At 48.1% G+C, this 22004-nt stretch overlaps 1 protein-coding gene across 2 annotated transcripts; it reads right to left on the bottom strand.

The window, feature by feature from the left end:
- Positions 1–1124: 1124 nt before the first annotated feature.
- LOC123110791 (F-box/LRR-repeat protein 3) lies at positions 1125–6543 on the bottom strand. Of its 2 annotated transcripts, none has more exons than XM_044531397.1 (7): positions 5550–6543; positions 3417–3542; positions 3021–3125; positions 2464–2863; positions 2249–2378; positions 1865–2153; positions 1125–1782 (listed from the first exon to the last, which is right to left on the bottom strand). In XM_044531397.1, exons 1-7 carry the CDS (start codon positions 6201–6203, stop codon positions 1507–1509), a joined length of 1980 nt encoding a protein of 659 aa, XP_044387332.1. In that variant the 5' UTR covers positions 6204–6543; the 3' UTR covers positions 1125–1506. The 2 variants fall into 2 exon arrangements, with proteins under 2 accessions (XP_044387332.1, XP_044387329.1); XM_044531394.1 differs by having other exon boundaries at positions 1865–2159; positions 5550–6540.
- Between the last annotated feature and the right edge of the window lie 15461 nt (positions 6544–22004).

The raw sequence follows: 22004 nt of genomic DNA, 5'->3' as shown, positions 1-22004 counted from the left end.
GTATGTACACTTTCATGTCATTGTACACAATAGTAAAAAAAGGCGTCAATCCACATACAATGAGGACGTAAAAACACATACTCCATCCGTCCCAAAATAAGTGTCTCAACCTTAGTACTCCCTCCGTCACAGTTTACAAGTCCTACGCGTATACCTAGGTTGCCAATTTTAACACCCTAATATAAGCTATATAACACAAAAATTATACCTTTTGAAAGTAGAACATTTGAAGTTTATATTGGTATATTTTTTGTAATATATAACTTGTATTAGGTTGGTCAAATGGACGACCTAGGGATACACGCACGCCCTGTAAATTGAGAAAGAGGGAGTACAACTTTGTATTAAATTTAGTATAAAGTTGAGACACTTTTTTGGAACGGAGGGAGTATAATCCTTTCATTTTTTTTCATGCATGTTTTCACACCATGACAATGTTTTACTAGCGTGTTCCCCGTTGCAATGCACGGGCAATTTTTCTAGTGATATCTCAACTTGACAACTACTTCCATCCTGATTTATTAGTCCTCTCATATTTTAAGACAAGCTTTGGCAATAGATTTGACTAGTAAAATATAAGGTACATGCCACAAAAATTATATTGTTAGATTTGTACTTGAAATGGGTTTTTGATGATTCTTTTTGTGCCATATAATTTATACTCCCTCCGTCCCAAAATTCTTGTTTTAGATTTGTCTACATCAGATGTATCTATTCACTGGTTTTGTTAGCTAAATCTGTGGTCAAAAATTAACTAAACCATATAAGGAGGCTAATAAACCGGCCCAGAGAAAATAGTCTACAGTATGTCGTAGGTTGTCGCTTATTTGAGCATCTTGCTGAAATGACCATTCATAACCTTCAGGAGCTAGTCTAAACTTCCAAGATGGCTAAATTTTGTCAGCTCTCTTTGTCGATCCTGTTTGTGACTTGTTTAGCTGAACATTAATGTAGGATCATATCTTTTCTAAAACCACAAGAGCAGACGATTGATGAGATCAGTCAAATCAAATTTAAAAAGATACATCAGCATTCACCGATTATGCTTCACATTTGGCATTATATTCTTTTCCTCATGGGATATGTCAACAAGTGACTGATAGAACCAAGAGAGGCAGTATATATACAACATAAAAGATCAAACTACTTTCGGCTCCCTCTTTTACATTCTTTACGTCTCTGTACACCACTTGCACAACTCCATTATGCAAAAGAGCTTCACTATACATACGATATAATACCTCTGTACCAAAATGTAAGATGCTTTTGTAGGCTAAACTAGCCTAGAAAAATGTCTTATAATTTTATACGGAGGGAGTATTCGACAGCAGATGCCATGTTTACTCACCATCACTGAACGCCGAGAAGGTGTTCAAACACAAACATAATCTTTGACCACACCTCGGGGATGGCATTGACAAGGCATGCAGTTATTGTGGATTTTCTAACATAGCTACGCAGCCATGACAAACTTGGGGAACGGATGAACAATATGTACAGCTCAGATCAGATGGCATCCTTGTAGACAAGAGGCTTGTTGACCCATCTGATGCGGCAGCCGCAGGCTTGCAGCAGCTGGAGCAGATCAGGGGATAACACGGTCTTCAAACCACTGAGTATCTTCAGCTTCTTCAGCCTCCCGCAAGCGGCTCTCAGAGCCATCTCGAACCCTTCTATGGAAACCCATGAGAGGTGCACCATCTTCACGTCCTGGAGGCACCTCAGGGAGCTAAGCAGGTGGCACAAGCCTAGGCCAGTAACTTGGCAGTATGATATGGTAAGCTGCAGAATATGGACAAACTAATAAGATTCCTGCCTCGTCAGAACTTGTACAGGAAGAAGCTAAATTCTGCATACCATTTACCTGTCTAAGGTTTAGCGCATATCGGGCAAGAGCCCATAGGCCAGAATCATCGACAGAATAGCAGCGCTTCAAGTCAAGTTCTACCAGGCTCTTACAGCCAATGACAACAGAAGAAATTCCGATGCCTGTAATGCGGACCAGGCATCTCAGTTCAAGGTTTGTGAGCTCCTCCAGAGCGCCCAGGTGGCTCAAACCACTATCAGTTATCTTGTTGCAGTAACAAAGGTTCAGCAGCTTAATTTTCTTGCAGCCGTTGGCTAAGGCTGCCAGCCCATCGTCGGTGATAGAACTGCAGCTTTAGGATAGAAACATAATATGCAAGTTATTATTGTGCATGGAAGATGCCTGGAAGCCTATAAAGAACAAATAAGGAGATCAAATTACCGATAGAGGTCAAGTTCAATGAGCTTTCCACACTTTGAACTAATAAAACCAAGGCCTTTGTCCGAAATACTTGAGCTCAGGCCTAATTTCAATATCAGTAGTTCAGAGCACTTTGCCAAATGATGCAACGCTGCAAGAGAGTTAACTTCATATGACAATGCTCAAATCATGGACATGCTTGGATGAAAAAAGATGCAGTATGCAGTATCACAAACCTTCGTCATTCACTCCACAATCAGTGAGATCTATCTCCTTTAGATTGGGGCAACAGCTCGCAATTCTCTCTAGTCCTTTCTCGTTTATTGAAGAGCAGGACTCCAACCGGAGGCATTCAAGCAGCTTACAGTTGTCAGCTATTGAATCAAGGGAATTGTTTGTGACTAGATTGCAGCATGTGAGATCAATTGTCCTTAGGTAGCTGCAGCAAGCTACAAGCGAAGAGATGCCTTCATCTGTAACGCCGTTGCATTTGCTTAGTCCAATCTCAACCAAGTTGGTACAACCTTCACCAATCGCTGAAAGAAGAGAGCATGACACTTCAAAGCCGTCAAGTCTCAACACGGTCAAGGTTGCCTTCAGTGTTACTAACTTGGATAGAAAATGCTGTCCAATCTCCTACAAAATTTAAGTAGAAGGTCAATAATCATCAGCAATTATATATTCATTCGTTCATCATGGGGGCCAAGTCTCCCCCAAAAACATGCCATCATTTTATCGAAAAGTACAGCCAATGTGTGCAGGAAAGCAAGTAAAATTAGGAATACCAACTCACATGCAAACTATCTGCGGCATATAGCTTCTGGAGAAAACTGTGACCATCTATCAGTGAAGCTAACCCCTGGGAAGTCACATGATCACATCTTGACACATCAACACTCTGCAATGGAAGACGATATTTAGAATGGATCGATGCTTGGTAAGATGTAAAAGAATAATCAAACAGTAAAAATTGCAGGTAAACATGCACACTAGACCTATCCAGTTTAAAGTGTGACGAGAGAGTAAGCAATAATTTCGGATGATCAAAGACATGATAATGCGCATGAGACAAAATCATTATCTACATACTATGTTTGACGAGAGAGTAAGCCATATGATTTCAGGTGACGGAAGACATGATAATATGCAAGAGTATCCCTACATGAGACTACAATAATAATCCATATACCTGCAATGAGTTACTTCCTCTGCTAAGCAATTCCAGGCCTTCATCGTCTATACATGAGCAAGCAACCATGGCCAACTCCTCAAGCTTCTCAAGTGTCGATATTGATCTAAGGGACTCATTGCTCACCTGCAACAGAAAAGGAAAATTAATTAAATCATATGTACAATTCACAAAAAGAAGTGATTTCCAAAATTTTAGATGGAACCAAACTAATACCTTGAGTAGGAAGCAATTTGCTCGTGAGTATGTTCAAACCATTATCGAGATAATTTCCAACAGCAGTAAACAAATATACACTTTCAGGTTTAAATTGCTGCTACTTCCTTTCAGTAGTAGATGAAATTCAGAACTAACCAAATGTTGACAAAATACTAGATTATACTCCTCACATTAATACTTTGATGCATATTATTAAATGGTTTGTAAGAAATTGCACCATTAATTGATTAACAAATGCTACTTCCTTTCAGTAGCATATTATTATTATATAGATTATCACAGCGCAAGAAATTAGTATATTTTCTGTACGCATGAGGACTTCACAATTTCCCCTAAAAGGGATACCTCCTCAGTCCTCACGTTACAATGGTGCCATGTGTCGAAGTAAAATTATGTTGGAAAAAACTTTCCTCGGCGATTTAAGATTTTCGTTGGACGTGCATTAAACTTGTTAACATGGATTCCAAAACATACACCATATGCCAAATGGATGCAGCCATGTCTACTCATTCCAATAGCATTCCCTAAGATGCATCAAAGTCACCAATAATATGACAAACCATTTAATGGTGCAATTTCTTACAAACTGCAAGAGATGAAGACCAAAGGTACATTTGGGTAGTCTATCCTGTGGTTCTGCCTAGTCTCCCCCACTCAATTACCAAGATTTTTTTTACCCAAACTGACCCCTTTCCAGCAGCAGCATGCCAAAAGGGTCGGCTGGAAAGGGTATTATACTAAAGTTTTTGATAGTGTCAAAAAAAGTCTTATATTTTGATAAGGAGGGAGTAATACTGAACAGCATGGCACAATGACACGACACATGCAGTTCCTTTCAGTTCCATGACAGAAGAAGTACCCAAAATACAATTTCTCTTAAGTGACCAAAATACTATTCTTAGAGTATTGAAAATACCAGGAGGGGTAGGGAAGTACCCAAAGTACAATTTCTCTTAAGTGACCAAAATACTATTCTTAGAGTATTGAAAATACTAGGAGGGGTAGGGGCAACCAAAGTTGATATGGGGGGAGGCGATAAAAAGAGGCTTGAAGGATTGGGATATACCCAGGGATTTGGTTCTTGACAGGACTTCATGGCATGATGGAAATCAGTAATCCATGTACCAGAACCTTGATTTATTTTGTTTACTTTTACTTTCTCTCTTCTCTTTTGGGTTCTCACGGTTTTCTGTTGGGTTTCATCTCTAGCCTACCCCAAATTGCTTGGGACAAAAGGCTTTGTTGTTGTTGACCAAAATACGTGCACCAAGATATAATGAGTGCACTCCATAAAATGAGTCAAGTCTAACAGATTCAGATTCAACATATATGGAGGTAAACTTCAACCAACGCATCATAATTTCCTAGTCAAAAGGACCGAGAACTAGTCCAGGTCAAAATCCATCTTTTCCACCTAACTCCTACAATACATACCAGTACCTATGACACGGTACAATTTTTTCAAATGTACTTTTGCCATCTGGCACCAAATTTGAACTTTTCTTGGGAAGGAAGATGAAACTAAAGTGCGATCCAAGAGGTTACGAGTTTTCCTAAAAGCCTATATGCTAGCTAACAGAACAGATATGTAAGAATGTTTCCTATTCCAGCGGCATTCTTCCAAAGGTGTTAGCATAAGTTGACCCATAGTACCCTAAAAGACACCTAACAAATGCATCAATCTCTAAACTGGATGAACCACCCAATAAGTCCAATGGTCCAATACCCTAAATGTCTTTGACATCTTCTGGGTCTAAAAGCAATCAATAAACATCAAAGTTCCACTTTACTCTGTATTCGTCGCCACATCATTTCTCCTGTTTATCAAGGGTTCTAGTCCTATCCCGAACGGCCGAACATAGACCTTTCCACTGCATAAAGCGAAGAGTTCAACAGCTCATATGGGAGTATAACCTTTAGGTATGAGATGTTAAGGCTGCGGAGCTCACGGCACTTCTTCACAAGCAGATCGACACCGATGTCAGAGATTTCACGGCACCACTTGAAGCTCAGATTCTCCAGTCTGGGGCACCCCACGGCTACCTTGGCGAGTCCCATGTCAGTGACGCCCAGGCACTTTTCCAGATTCAGCTCCCTCAGCCCGGAAGCCGTGGCCAGCGCGGCAGCCTCCCTATCCCCAGCACCGACGCAGTGCGACAGATCGACTGCCTCGAGCCTGGGGCAGGCGGCCACCAGGGCTTCCAGCCCGCGCCAGCCCACTCCGCTGGCCCGCGCCAGGCAGACCTGTCGGACGGTGCCGAGGTCCGCGCCGGCCAAAGCGGCTGCAAGAGACGCGTCGTCGAGCGAGGCGCAGGCTGAGAGATCGAGCCGCTCGAGCGCAGGGAAGGCGCGGAGTAGGCGAGGGAGCGGCTCCCGGCGGAGCACCCGCAGAACCCGGCGGTGCGCGGCCTCGGCGCGCGCGAAGGCGCGGCTGACGAGGCGGCAAGCCTTGCGGTCCCGCCGCTCCAGCACGCGGTCGAGCACCTGGCCCAGCAGATCCACGGACAGCGCCCCGACGCCCCCGCCGCCGGTCCCGCCGCCGTACCTCTGCGCCTCCTCCTCGCTCATCGCGGGGTCGATTGGAGCGGCTGACGATTCCACCAGGCAGGCAGGCAGGCAGCTCGGCGCCGAGAGAGACACCAGGCGAGGGCCGGCCTGTCGGCGAGGCTTGGAGCTTAGGTCGGGATGAAGAGGAAGGAGAGGACGGCGAGGTAGGGGTGGCCGCCGGGGATCGGGAGGCGCGGTGCGGCGGCGGCCCTGTGGGGTCGGTATGGGGCGCAGCGCCTCAGCATGGTAGGATGATCCGCGCGCGGGGCGGGAGGCGGCCGCACGGTGCGATCGTTCCTGATCCGGGCGGCGGGGGGGGAGAGGAGAGGCGACGACCGGTGGTGGCTGGGGGTGGGGGAAGGTACGGAGGAAGGTGGGTGTGGAGCGGGGGGGGGGGAGGGGGGATGGAGAAAGATGGAGATGTGGATAGGTAGCACCTGTCGGAGTAGCGCCTGCCCTCGGCCGAGGTGGAGGTAACACCTGAGACCAATGAAGGAAGATGACCAAAATGTCCACGGGACGGCCGCCCGCCCGCCCATGGTTTTGGTTTTCTTTTCGACGGCAGAAAAGAAATGAAGAGAAGAGAGTTGCTGCTGCTGCTGTTGTGCCTTGAGTTCGGATAGTACTGCATCCGTACTGCTCTACATTAATCTATGGACAAATTATGGCTCACTCTCTTGAGTGCGGTGTGGTCATGTTTTTGGCATCGCTTTCTTTCCGCTGGAGCGCAATTTGGGTTCTGGAAGATGCTACTAACCTGTACAACCAAGAAAACGTAGGGGTGTTTATGGAAAAGACATATGTCTCGCGCGGTCACGCTCCACTTGATTCAGAGGGATATTCCCTGCTCAGGAAGAATATTCTTTTTCTTCATTTTTTTATCTAATGTACTCTTTTTATTTACTCCCCATATTAGATCTGTCTAAAGCCAAAATTTATATACTTTCAACAAGTATGTAGAAAAATATATTAGTAACATATACAACACCAAATCAATACCATTGGATTCATCATTGCATATATTTTCACGTCATATAAATTTATCACTCTAAATGGTCATATTGTTTTCTGCAAACTTGATCAAGTTTTATTAAGTTTGGCTTCAATCAAAGCTAATATGTGCAGTAAATAAAAACAAAGTGAGTAATAAGGATTTATTTGAAATAAGGGAAGAGTGGGGGAGTTATAGTATTTATCCAGTGGATTTATAAAATGATAAAGGTAAATGATTGCCTAATTTCAAGAGGAAGAAAAAGATTCTGCAACTCACTTGGAATTATTAATATCCTAAGCACAAAAAACTTTAGTGCCAAATATGTTCCCTTTTCTATTTTAAAAACAGAAACAACGTCACCTGTTAAACAACATCCCAATATCAAAGCTTATGTGGGCTGATTACGACTTACAAGTAGTTACCGCACATTTTAGCATTAAATTCCTTGGCGACCAAACTTCCTCGGTTGCATCACCCAAGGATGGCCTTGCTGATGCACTGGCTCCGGCTGCAAACGCACTGACCCCTCCTGTTCATGGAGTCACCTCCCCCCCCCCCCTCCCGCTGATGCAGAGGCCCTCCATTTCTCCAGGGCATCGACTTCTTGGTCGCTGGGGGCTAATGGGAAGTCTATCACGAAGTTAGCTCGTGGACTGGCCCGTGGGTTAATGGGAAGTCTATCGCGGAGTTGGCGCCGCTGGTCTACGCCCATATTCCTAAGCGGAGGCACCGAGACTGCATTGTACACCAGGGGCTGGCCGATCGCGCCTAGGTGCAAGATATTCATGGTGCACTTGAGCCCGGCGCCTTGGTGTAATTTGTGGGGCTTTGGTGCCAACTCTGCCACATTCGACTCACCGACGGTTCGAACACGCTGTGATTGCATTGGACAGATTCTGGTATCTATTCTACCAAATTGTGCTACCTTGGCCTCTTTCAAGGCTTCACCCGGACACCCATTGGGGCACCAATTAGAGACCTGGCGCCTCTCTGCATCAAATTGTTCACCTAACTAGCCCTACAAGATCGATGTTGAAACGCGGACCGTCTTGCTAGTAGTGACCTTCCTCGTGAAGAGTGGTGTGTGTTATGCGACCAGGTTCCTAAGGATATGCAACACCTTCTTGCCAGTTGTTCCTTCTCTCGTCAAGTATACCATGAAGTGATTTCTTCACGAGTACTAGAAGAGGGGGGGGGGGGGTAATGTCCGAAAGTTATTTAGAAGTGAATGTGTATCACTCACTTGAGAGTTGTGTCCAATATCGTCGCATTAGTTGGAATTGTCGTAACAATGAGATGGAACTATACATCTTTTTTCGCATATGAAATGATGATTCATTTCATCCTTACACATCAAACTACCAAACTAGTGTACACGTTGATAATGCAAAGAAGCAGTCTCTGGAAGCTATAGCTTGCATGGAAGGACTATGGCGTCGTCTGTTTCAAGCCTACCAGTGATTGCCGGTAGAGATTGAGATGTCGTCGAGGATCTGAAAACGTATCGACCAACAGATCTTCAATTGCGAGGGTGATTATGAAAACAAGAAAACAAGACAACTAAGGCTATTACCAAGCTAAGGGTGTGCAGGTTAACATAAAAAGTAATGAAGATGCACACATTCTGGTTTAGTAGAGACTAGAGAGGTGTCGAGTGCGGTGTTTCCAATATCTCCTACCTACGTGTTGGGAGTTACATCGCACGATTGTAATGCAACCTCTTGACCTTGACTAATAGAGACCTATTTTATTAGCCTCTTATGTAGGCTGCATACATTTCATCTTATACTTACAATTATCAGTTATTTAGACAAATTTATCATACTGTATGTTCTGTCACGCATTTCCGTGCACGGAACAAGTCATATTATCCTTCAAAAAAGTGTGCTATTTTTTTATTGATATAGGAAGTTAAATTTAATGTTGTTACTGGACCCCAAGCAACTTTATCCGTATTTTAATTTTCATGTTTCATACCATATGTACGTTGAATACTTTATACCACTATCAAAAGAATAGAGGGGCGTGCTAACCATGCCATCTTGAGCCAAAAGAGTCCATGATCTATCAAAGACATATATCCTTGAACCATGCTAATTCAAAACACTACACTTAGAGACACTGTAAGCCAAAAGATGCCATGAACTTTCACAAAACATGTATCAGTCGTCCTAATTCAAAGCACACAATTAAAAACCCAAGCTCAAAACAAGTATATCCGACCTAATAAAAAAGAAAGAAAAAAATCTCATAGCACTACTTTCTCGATAGCCTAAAAGATTCTTATTCAGTTACATACCACTATTCTTTTTAAATGAAGAAGACAAGCACAAGCTACAAGAAAGCATGATACTTCAAAGCATTGCAAAAAAAATTACAAATTACTCTATATACTTAATAACTAAAAGACAAAATAGACAGGCGCAGCAACACGCGTCATCAACGATCTAGTATCCACCCTACATCTGGGCTGGATATGAAGGGCGCTAGTTAGCCCCTACATTTCAGGCCTATTTAAGGCGTTCGCCTAGGTATTATTTTTTATCGGTCACTGACCGAGCCGTCCGCCTAGACGTTTGATGCGGGGTTGAGGAGTCCGGTTGTAGATGCTCTAAGTTGTTCTAGTTGGAGAAAAGACTAACCATTAGTGGCCACCATGGTCGCCGTGCAACTAACCTAAGAGCATCTACAATCAGACCTCCCATACACAACCCAAACGCCCAGGCGGGCTGCCTGGCCAATGTTCAGACTAAAATATGCCACTCAACCGGACGCCCCATATCTGGTCCAAACACCCAGATTGATCGGCAACCCCCATATCTTGCCATATCTGGGGCGAATATGGGAACGCCCGGACACACGTGGATGCAGGCGCCACGTGAAATCCGGTCCACTCTGCCCACCCAACCCCACACGAATTGAACCTTGTCCGTGCTCCAGACGAAACTCTAGCCGCATTCCACTTGTATCCACTCCCCTGCGCCCACAAGCTCCCATCTGACGATCTCTACCTTTTCCAGCATGGCGGGCCCGAGTCCCTCTTGACCAGGAGCTCGTCCCACACGGCCTCGAGGAGGAGGTGGTCGTCCGCCTTGCACTACGCCACTCCCGGGAGGAGGTCGATGGACAAGGATCCTTCTATTGAGAATCCATTGCGTCCACCCAAATGGCGCATGGACCCGGCGTGAGGCGTGCCGCCGCTGCCTCATCGAAGGCGGTAAGGTCCGTCTAGCGTCCGAACACGGTGACGAATGCTTAACCGCTTTGTTGGCGCGCCAAGGTGGAGGTGAAATGCATGAGCATTGTCCGACACAAGTATGACGCGACGTGCCGGGCGTGGGAGGCGGCGGCATCCCTCGCGGCGCACATTGGCGACTTACAACCGAGGCAACGGCAATTTCTATTGTAATCGTCGTCCGCGTTTGCTACATGCGACAAAAAAAATTGTTGCGGCGATAACGGCCAAGCTTTTGTGACCAGCAAGGCATCTTCCTCGGTGACGATGGAAGACGGGCGAGCGCGCGTGGCCGAGGGCGAACACAGGGTGGCACGAGGTGGCCGGCAAGCACATGTGCCCGAGCAATGGCGACTCCAGGAATTTGCAACCGGGTATTCATGTGTATTCATTTTGTCAATATCATTGTTATTTTTTGAAAATTGTCCCTCTTTTACCAAAATCAACACTGTTTTGTAAAAAAATATGGGGATTCATATGAAGATCCAAGAATACCCCTAGCGCCGCCCCTGGCCCGAGGGCAGGGCGCGTAGCCATGGGACTTCTTCCTGACATTTTCTGGTACTGGAGGTATACGTGAGGAAGAAGAAGAAGATTGACTAAGATCCGACGGCTGGAACAGAACGTATCGAAAGGCTGGGGCCGGCCGGGCGCCCAAAGAAAAATACATCTGGCGTGAATTCCGGCGGTCGAGGTAGATCCGTAGTCAAAGGGGCATATATTATCTAGGATCTGTTTCTTGGGCAAAGGACAATGGCGTATCGAATGACATAGGGCTGTACAGGAGTTGTACAGCTCCGATGGTCACATCCGAGCTGTGGTTGTCCGCTTTTCTGGCCGGCGCGGCCGCAACTGGGAGAGGCGACGGAGAAAACCGGCCGCGGCACGCAGACGGCATGTCGAACCGGTGAAGGCCGTAGCTTGTGTCGGTAGGCACACCGCCCAGTCCTCTTGGAAATTTCTGTCTGATACGAACGTCGTGTGGTCTCCGCCGCGAGAAGAGCCGAGGGCGTGGATTCTAAAGCTGGATTTGCCGGGACAACATTATTCAAGAAGCCAATCGTTCCGCCATTAAAAAATTAGCCAATGACGCGGGTGTGATACGTGATTACCATCCATCTATTTTTATAAGCGAAGCATGAGGAATCTCCACGTAAGGAGTGACCAGGCGGAGGTCAAGCGGAGGGCACCAAATTCCTCTGGACAGTTGCAGATGCCAATCGAAGACAATACGGAGAAACTTCTGTCCGAATTTTCATTTTGCTGGCTATCCAAATCCTGAAAGGTCTTGCCCTAAGGAAATAAAACCGAGTTCTAATAAAGAAATAAAAACCTGAAAGGTCACGTGGCATATGATAAGAGCGATTTAGCCACCCAACACCGAGAGAATATCAGGTTATACCATCACTTATATGCGCCGTTATACCAATTAAAAAACAAATTTAAATGATTCAAAAAATTCCGAAAAAGAATCGTGGATGTCCGCACCACATGTGTCTACAAACTCTAAAAAAATCAGATCAGAATTAAATTGTACATTGAGAAAAAAAAAACAAATCAGCATGAATAGTGTCAATAAAGACAAAAACATGAATAGTGTGAAAAACTACACTATTCAAAATAGATTTGGTCGCCCCTCCCGCGGCGACATGGGGGAAACCCTAGCCGCCGCCACCAGCGGCCCCTCCGCGACCCTCCCCTCGCGTCGCCGCTGCGGAGGGCTCGCCGGCTAAGCCGTGCTGAGCCCGGGGATGGTGGCGGCGGGGCGGATCCGTCCTCCCGCGGCGCTGGTGCTGCGCCCCCCTCTCCCCGAGATCCGGCCGCGCGTCTCGGGCGTCCCCTCCGGCTGCTGCTTTTCCCCTCGCCGTCTGGTGTCGCTGCACCATGGTGGTCTTCCCCTGATGTCCGGCTTCGGCCCTGTTGCTGCTCCCCTGCAATTCCCCGACGGCGCGGCCCAGCTCCTCTGCTGCGAGTGCTGCTGCCGGCCGGGGTGCAGGCGCAGCCGTTTCGGGCGGGCCGGCGTGCCCGGCTACGGCCTGCTGCTGCTCTCCTGCTATCCCCTGGCGGCGCAGCCCAGCTCCTCTGCTGCGTTGCTGCTGCTGGCCGGGGTGCAGGCACAGTCTTTTCGGGCGGGTCGGCGCCTTGCTGGTCGGGGCTCTGCGTGTCTGCCTCGTGTAGGTGGGTCGATTCGTCCCCGGCGGCGTCTGCCTTTGAGTTATGGTGTTGGCTGTTGGCTCCGGTTTTGGTGGTGTTGAGGTCATGTGGTCGATCCCGGCGGCAACTGTGTGCCGACCTGGTGGTGTGGTGGGCGCGTGTGACCACGCAGGGCCTTTTGCCGCCGCTGCTCCAACCCGGTGTTTTTGGACCTGCGTCTTCCAGTGCCCACCGTTCTACCGGCGTCCTCTACCGGTGCGGTTTCGGCCCGGCGACCCGATAGCTGCGTTCCTTCCGGCTACCTCGGCTCGCCGATGTCCTGACGACAGTGGCCCCAGCGGCTCGGATCTGCGCCTTCCAGTTCCTTGCTCGCTGGCATTGCCCACTGGTGTCACGTCCCCTGCGTCGGTTCTCTCTGCCCTGCTGCCTTCCCGACCATGTCCACCTCCACTCCACGCCTTGCCTTGTGCCTGATTCATTGCTCGTGTTCGGCGGCGTCCGATGACGTCCTTCGGTGACAAGTGCAGCCCCACGCCCCCTTCCTGAGGCGGCGGTTCTGGTCGGCGGCACGACTTGGTCATCTTCAGACTTCCGACTCGGCGGCTATGGGATTGCTTGGATTCAGGCCAGGGCGAAAGCCCTGCTCGGCTTGCCGATGCTGGCAACGGCGACACCCGCAGGTGTCGTTTTCCTTCTTGGAGGCGCTGCCATGGCCTTCATCTACGCCCCTCTTCGAGCTCAGGGGAAACCCTTGGTCCGGTTCTTCGGACCGCGTGACACTGTCGTTCTCCTTCTTGAAGGCGCCATCTTTGATTGCTCGCGGTGTCCCCGTGGTTGGCTCTGGTGATATTGGCTGTTGTGGTGGTTTCGGGCTGCCCCTCTACTTCGGGGCATGTTGGGTTTAGCCGTGTTGTACCCTCTGTTCGGACCGAGCATCCCCTTTCTCTTTGCTCAGTGCACCATGTCCACGCCTTCTTGCGTTCGTGTATTGCGTTGTACCCTTCATGTACTCTTTCTAATTTATTCTATCAATGAAATGATATGCAAGCTTTGCGTATTCACGAAAAAAACCCTCTCAAACCCACTCAAAACCCCTCTCCCACCGTGTTCGTTCTATAATCCCCCGGGCTTGGCCGACCGCCTACATGCACTACATTCACAAACGACTTGACCGACATGGCAATCCAGAAGCCTACTTTAGCTACCCGCATTCACGCGGGTGCAGCGACCGAGGAGCCTACTCCAACTTCAAAGCCGCCCGGCCTCCTCGTCCGCAAACCCTACATGCACATTTCTCCTCCTGTTCCACACATCTACTGGCCGCCGCACACAACCACACCTCTGGCTGTGATGGGCAAGAAGACGAAGGGCGAGAAGACCCGGGTGTGGTGGTTGCTGGGCGGCTACCGCTCCGGCTGGCCGCTGCCGTGCCAGGAGACTAATCTGATGGGAGCTTATAGTCCAGGTCACATCGTCGCCCACAATCGTCGGGTGGCACCTTGTCGTCCATGGCTTCAAATGCCTTCATCAAGGTGGAGATCTCCTCGGATGAGGAGGTGAAACCGCCCACGCTACCGCGACTGCCCAGATGGAGGACAAGTTCACGACGCGGGTGGAGGAGGCACTCCACTGGTCGTTGATTGACCAGGGTCTGATACGTCTCCAACGTATCTATAATTTTTGATTGTTCCATGCTATTATATTACCTCTTTTGGATGTTTATGGGCTTTATTTTACACATTTATATCATTTTTGGGACTAACCTACTAACCGAAGGCCCAACCTGTATTGCTATTTTTTTGCCTATTTCAGTATTTCGAAGAAAAGGAATATCAAACCGAGTCCAAAAAGAATGAAACCTTCTGGAGCGTGATTTTGGAACGAACGTGATCCAGAGGACTTGGAGTGCAAGTCAAGAAGCAATCGAGGCGGCCAGGAGATAGGAGGGCGCGCTCACTCCTGGGCCCCTCGAGCGGCCACCGACGTACTTCTTTCTCCTATATATACCCACGTACCCCGAAAACATCCAGGGAGCCAATGAATAACCATTTCCACCGCCGTAACCTTCTGTATCCGCGAGATCCCATCTTGGAGGAGGGGAATCGACCAAGGAGGGCTTCTACATCAACACCATAGCCCCTCCGATGAGTTGTGAGTAGTTTACCACAGACCTTCGGGTCCATAGTTATTAGCTAGATGGCTTCTTCTCTCTTTTTGGATCTCAATACCATGTTCTCCCCCTCTCTTGTGGAGATCTATTTGATGTAAACTCTTTTTGCGGTGTGTTTGTCGAGATTCGATGAATTGTGGGTTTATGATCAAGTTTATCTATGAGAAATATTTGAATCTCCTCTGAATTCTTTTATGTATGATTGAGTTATCTTTGCAAGTCTCTTCGAATTATCAGTTTGGTTTGGCCTACTAGATTGATCTTTCTTGCCATGGGAGAAGTGCTTAGCTTTGGGTTCGATCTTGCGGTGTCCTTACCCAGTGACAGAAAGGGTTGCAAGGCACGTATTGTATTGTTGCCATCGAGGATAAAAAGATGGGGTTTATATCATATTGCTTGAGCTTATCCCTCTACATCATGTCATCTTTCTTAATGCGTTACTCTGTTCTTATGAACTTAATACTCTAGATGCATGCTGGATTGCGGTCGATGTGTGGAGTAATAGTAGTAGATGCAGGCAGGAGTCGGTCTACTTGTCACGGGCGTGATGCCTATATACATGATCATGCCTAGATAATCTCATAATTATTCGCTTTTCTATCAATTGCTCGACTGTAATTTGTTCACCCACAGTAATACTTATGCTATCTTGAGAGAAGCCACTAGTGAAACCTATGACCCCCGGGTCTATCTTTTAAGCTTTCAATCTACTTTTATTTGCATCTTTACTTTTTTGCATCTATATTATAAAATACCAAAAATATATTTATCTTATCATACTATCTCTATCAGATATCACTTTCGCAAGTGGCCATGAAGGGATTGACAACCCCTTTATTGCGTTGGTTGTGAGTTCTTTGTTTGTTTGTGTAGGTGCGTGGGACTTTTGAGGAGCCTCCTACTGGATTGATATCTTGGTTCTCAAAAACTAAGAGAAATACTTACGCTACTATTGCTGCATCACCCTTTGCTCTTCAAGGAAAACCAACGCAAGATCAAGACGTAGTAGGGTCCGATGTGTGCCCTCCTCTCCTCGTAGCGAGACAACATCCAAAACAAATGCTGAATGAAGGCCAAGCTATTGTCCCCTCCGCACAACCACAACATCCAAATTGACATTGCATGAAGAAGGAGCCCTGCCCCTGCTGCATCCCTAGCCGGGCAACCAGTGGCGTATGGTCATCCCATCATGAAGGAGGAGGAGCCCCAGTCTCTGCCCCGTCGCTAGCCGCGCTTATACTACTACCTCAAAGGCGTCGGTGCCTCGTTATCCAAGAACAAAGCCGAGGCAGAGGAGTCATGCCCAGAGCAACATGATGTGGCAAACATGGTGGCATTCACGAAGGTCCATGTTGTCCCAGTGCCGGTGTGCATGGACCCCGCGCTCTTGGAGGTTTGGGTAGTCTGGCAGTTCAAGACAACTGTCGAGTAGGACGCCTGCCATTGGCTCAGCAACCAGCTCCTAAAAGTGGGATTGGCGGAGTCCGAGAACACCGCCTTCAGCCAGCCGCCCACGCCACCAAAGAGAAGCAATGAGAGGCGATGGACGATCCGGCGGAGTGTCTGTGCTGCGAGGGCGCCCGACAGGCAGGGATGCCGCAGCACCTGGCGGGCCTTCCGCCATTGGCGCGTTGACAACGATGGTGGCTCGGATGACGATGAGTACGGAGGAGCGGACGACGGCTCGTGCGACGACGACAGAGGTGCCATTGGCCTCAGAGGCCATGTGTGGTCACCATTCGGTACTCGCCTAATTTTAGTTCGATTTAGGTTAAATTTAGTTTGAGCTTTGTTAAGTTTCATCTTCTTCTGAAAAGTGGATTATCTCGGCCTTTGCATTACAAGATACACACAACCAATTTATTAAATATGAATCAATTCAAGTCACCAAGTTCCAGACAGCAAAACAAATAAAAAGAAATCACGACCGCAATAGATTGAATCTGAGATTACACAGTTCATCCACATAATGTACGTGAGGTTTGCCACCCAAGCTGCTTGAGTAAACTATGCGCAACCGATTCTAGCTGGCTGCATCGAGAGATCATAAGCGCCCGCATGTCCACATGATGCAGTGATAATGACATACACATTGAAGACGTAGCCCTCTAAATAACTCGTAAGAAATTTAGAATAGATGATCTATTAAAAACACATTCATTCTGGAAATTCCATGTTGCGAGAATGACAAACTCCCACACGGATCTGGCTCTTCAGCTTATGATGAATATCACCAACCAGTTTCCAAAGTAGTGAACATTAATCGCATGCGATATCAAGGTAGTAAATGCACATGCCATAAATAAATGATGTATTGTCTCCTTCTGATTAGAGAAACAATATTTGTTTGCTACCATGCTAGTTATGCTTAGTAAGGATTTTTTGTAAAATATACCTCTACAAAAATTTCATGAAAACTTAAATCATGGAAGTAACCTTAGTTTTTCAAATATGTTTTCTAGCACTCATCATGGCTTGGATGAAGTACACTCGCACATACCTACCCTGCCCTCTTCAAACACTCCATGCGCAAGAACATGACATTACATGAGGCGATGCGGGATGCCACTTGGATACAAGATTTGATGCACGACAACGTCCAACCACTTATGCACGAGTTCATCAGTCTGAACCGACATACCAGTGCAGTGGCAACGGCGTTCAAAGTTGGCATGCGGGACGCGATACGCTGGAACCAGGAGGCCAAAGGAGAATACACGACGAGCTCTGCATATGCAATGCAATTCCAAGGCAGGCTTCGGTCTGACTTCAACGACATCATCTGGAAATCATGGGCACCGGGGAAGATCAAAACGTTCTCCTGGCTACTGTTAAAAAACCGTATCTGGACCAATGACCGTCTCCAGCGACGAGGTTGGCCTAACACCTACTTCTGTCAGTTATGTGTCGACAACCTCGAGATGGCCCAACACCTGCCCTGGAACCGCCCGATCGCAAAGGAAGTTTGGGGCTGCCCGGGACAGGGGGGGCACTATTAGGAAAAGGCCCGCTAGTAGCGCACCAGTTTTGCCTACTAATGGCGCACTACTAGCACCACGCCATTAGTATTAAATACTAATGGCGCACCACTGGTGCATCATTAGTATCTGGTATACTAATGGCACACCACGTAGTGCGCCATTAGTATAGCCCAACGTGCGCCATTAGTATGCCTCCCAGGGGGCCATATTTATCCATGTGCTTTGGCATACTAATGGCGCACTTGGGGGTGATGCGTCATTAGTATCCTTTCTGCAGTGCGCCATTAGAGTGCTGAGTGGTGCACCATTAGTATGAATATTAGGGATTATTTTTTTTGTGATATTTGCACAGGTTACAGAATATATTATTGGACAGAATATAGACAGCACCACACAGCAACAACAGATTCATCGAATACAATAGAAGATTAGTCTCCGAATACAATTCATCATATTAGTCTCCGAATTCAAAAGACCGAACAAAGATAGAACATTACAAGTCTCGAGACCGCGAGTAGCGAGTTTGTCTTCACAATACAAGTCGATATCAATCATCTAAACTACCGTCACATAGAAGAGAGCTGCGGTCATCACGATGAGCATCATCGCGATGAAACTGGTCTTCATCCGGTTCCTCCAATGCTCCCTCCTCTCTCCCGCTAGATAGCGCGCGTATCTAGATTCCGCCTCCGCCCTAGTGGTGTACCCTTTGTAACTGTTACCGCTGAAACGATGAACCTGTCTTCGACACTCCTCCTAGTCGTCGTAGACTCCGGGAACCTTACCCTTGTACACGACATACGACGCATCTCTATGCACTAGCCAAACAAAACGTTAGTAGCAATTCACAGACAATACATAAGCAATATATAAGTATGCAACAAAAGGATCGGAAGAGAAAGCAAGACATTAATAGCACAATTCATGGTCCTACTAATAAATAGCATCGATTACATCTAAGTTGAACGATTGTCCAAACCAAAGAGACATACAAGTTCATTAAAGTTTAATTACAACATGAGCTAATCGATGTTTCAGAACTACACATAGCATCACTACTTTCGACTCGACTCATGGGACTGGAGCGTGGATGAAGCAGCCGTCTTTCGTGATGGTCATGAAGTCGCGGGCGTTGTCAGCCTGCATTTGTAGCGTTGTGTCTATCTCACTGTTGGACGGTTGATATCTGAGGTAGAACTGCCCCGAGGTACGAAGGACATCTTGATGGATGATTTCTGCAAACTCCAACTGGATGCGAAAGAATTCTAGTCTGATGTCCGCGTCCTGGATTGCCGCCAAGCTTGCAGCCCAATCTTTGAGATTATTTGGTAGCAGAAGATCATTATGATCCCGTACGATCGCCCGCATGTGATGGAGGGCGTAGTAGGCATCCTTCTGACTGCCAGGCGGCTGCTTGACGCAGGGGAACGTCGTATTGTGGGTGAACACGTGCTTGCCGTACCTACGAACTGGCCTCTTAAAGGTGCCTCCAGATGTGGCGTAGCCGGGGAGAGCATCATCAAGAACTTTCTTGATATTTGTGTAGTCTATCTTGGAGTCACAGTCCGGGTCGAAATACGTGGCCATGGAATATTTCGGGCTTAAGAGGATGAGTGTGCAATGTGTGTCACTGCACAAAGCATTCCGTGTTAGAAAAAAAAGAACGATCGGAATCTAAGAAATCATATGTTATGGGGCGGTGAGGGGATGACTTACTCGGGAAAGTAAGGCACGAGGAAGTTATCCGTATCTGGGTTTGCCAGAATGACGCCTTCGAGGTGTGAACTCGCGACTTATCGGTCCCCAGCGCTGCCCAAGATCTTGGCATGCATGTAGAAGGGGTCGACTATCCCGATGTCTGGGGTCTTGTCTCTAATGATCCGCATCTCCATACTCAGTGAAAACAGCCGAACCAAGGTGTAGTGCAGTGGATGAAGGTTAAACATAGCAAAGATGTCATCAAACCGCAGGACGATCGTACCCCCGATGGCGCTATCCACAAAGCCCTTGCCCTCTGGCACCTTGGCCACGTAAACCAGGTATGCCACATCATTCTGGGAGAGACGCCGCTTCTCCAAAGAAAGAACACTGTCATGCTGACTCCGCATAGCACCGGTTGCAGCATTGAGCATATTTGTCGGTAGCATCGCCCTACCCGCCACATGCACCCTCCTCGAGATATCCTTAGGTGAAGGTGGCCTGTCCTGAGCACGGATCGTACTCGGTGCCGGCTGGCTCACACCGGCGCTCTTATTAGTCTTTCATTTCCGCCCCTTCTTCTTGATCTGCTGTAATGGGATCGAGTTCTGCTCACAGACCGCCTTCTTGAGCGTGTTGGGGCTGATAATATTTCGCACCTCGGCTATCTGAGGCTCGGTGGAGGCGGCGGCTGGAGGCGTCTCCTGAGAACTGAACACCAGACAACGCGTGTTGCAATTGGGTTTCTCTGCGGTACCAGCTAGATCACAGTCGTCTTTTTCAGGATTGGGTTCTTGAGAAGGAGGCCCGCAGAATTCGTCACCGTACCCATGTTCGGCAAAGTACTTATCAACGTTGGTAAATGTACCATCGTCATTGTCGTCGTCGTCCGGATCCTGTGCCATATGCATGTCCGGATCCTGTGCCATAGGGATGTCCGGCATGTCCGGTAGCATTGTGGCGGTCTTGCCATGGCTTGGCGCCGGCACGACTGGTGGTCTTGTCTGTGGGGTGGTGTCCCCCACCCTCAAACGAATCTGGCTCTTCGGCCAAAGCAGGGGCCAGCTTACGCAGGCGCTGAGGGTCATCACATCATCTTCGTCGGCCCCAGCGGGTCGAATCGGAGGTAACAACTCGTCGTAGCCTGGCAGCACCCGAACCAGTTCAACCCTATACACGGTGGGTGGCATCGGATTACCGTGGAACACGGGGTTGCCCGGTTGAACGATTCTGCCCTTGGCGACATCGACCAATTCGCCGCCCACGAAGTGCAGGAGAGTGCACGGAACGTCGGCGGCGCCTGCAAAAACATGTAGGGCATCAGGGATGCCTAGTCAAAGGCAAGGAGATGAAGTCATGACCGAGCGGCTTAGTTACCGTGATGTCGTCGAGCTCGACTAATGTCGAGGCACCGCCAACGGCGGGCGTGCAACTGGCGGAGGGGCCGCTTGCTGGCGAGGTGCTGGCCGGCGTACACCCGGGTGCATTAAGATCCAATGCTCGTGCCGGCGCCGGAGACACGAATACCGCCTTCGCCGGAGACACCAATGGCGCCGCCTGCGCGTTGTGCGAGTTGCTGGCCGTGAAGCTGGGAACCGGGGGCGGCCCCTGTTGGCCGCCCGCAATCCACGTCGTCAGCTCCTAAATCAAGGTAGGCACCATGGCGGTGAGCGTCGTTCCCAGTTGTTGCTGCACTTGCTCTTGGACAATCTCCGGAATCCGCGCCACTTGTGCCTTGAGTGCTTGAACCTCGCGCGACTGGCTTTCCGAGCTGGTCTTTTTCTCCTTTCGCCCACCAGCGGTATAGTACGACGACCATTTTGTGGACAAGCCTTTGCCGGCCACACGACCAGCTGACGACGGCTTACTGAGCTTATCCTTGTTTTTCATTACGTTCAATGCCCTATTTAAAGGGGTGTCGAAAGGGGAGCTCTGAGACGACCCCACGCTACTGCTTTCAGTGTCCTGCGGAAGGAACATGAACCATTTAGAAATATTGGGGATTAATTAGAATGCAACCATATGGAGCTAATTATGCGGGGGTGTATTCCTTACTAGAACAAGCTCAAGCGCCCTGGTCTTCGGATCAGTGGTAAGATCCTTTGTTACCGGGTCCTCCTTGTACCGGGCCCTGACAAAGTTCCTGGTCTGCTTGTCATGGTATTTCTCGAAGCGGGGCGGTAGGCCTTGCTCGGCATGCTCCACGTCCTCCTTGTCCCATATAGGCTCCGCTACTCTGTAACCGCCAGGACCGAGTTGGTGGACCCCTAAGTTCAATTGCCACATTTCTTTCCCCCACTGACTTGATTTAGAGGTTGCGCTGCTCTCGCACTTGATCTTGAACTCCTTGTAGTCATCTTCGCTGATCGAAGGATTTTTCACCTTGATCTTCTCATAACTATCACCTTTTTCAATCATTGCCTTCACCGTGCTTCTCCAAGTAGACAGGGCCGTGCTCATCCTCGTGAGGGCGGCACTGTTCACTTTATTCCCTGAGAGGCATGTGTTTGCAAAGTCAACGGGGAACTTGTATCGTTCGTGCAGCTTCGTGAAGAGGAGGCTGCGCAAATTCCCTCGGTCCTTATGCCTT

The sequence above is a fragment of the Triticum aestivum genome, chromosome 5B (assembly GCF_018294505.1).
Source record: "Triticum aestivum cultivar Chinese Spring chromosome 5B, IWGSC CS RefSeq v2.1, whole genome shotgun sequence".
In the NCBI taxonomy this organism is placed as follows: Eukaryota; Viridiplantae; Streptophyta; class Magnoliopsida; order Poales; family Poaceae; genus Triticum; species Triticum aestivum.
This window is presented reverse-complemented; position numbering and strand designations above follow the sequence as displayed.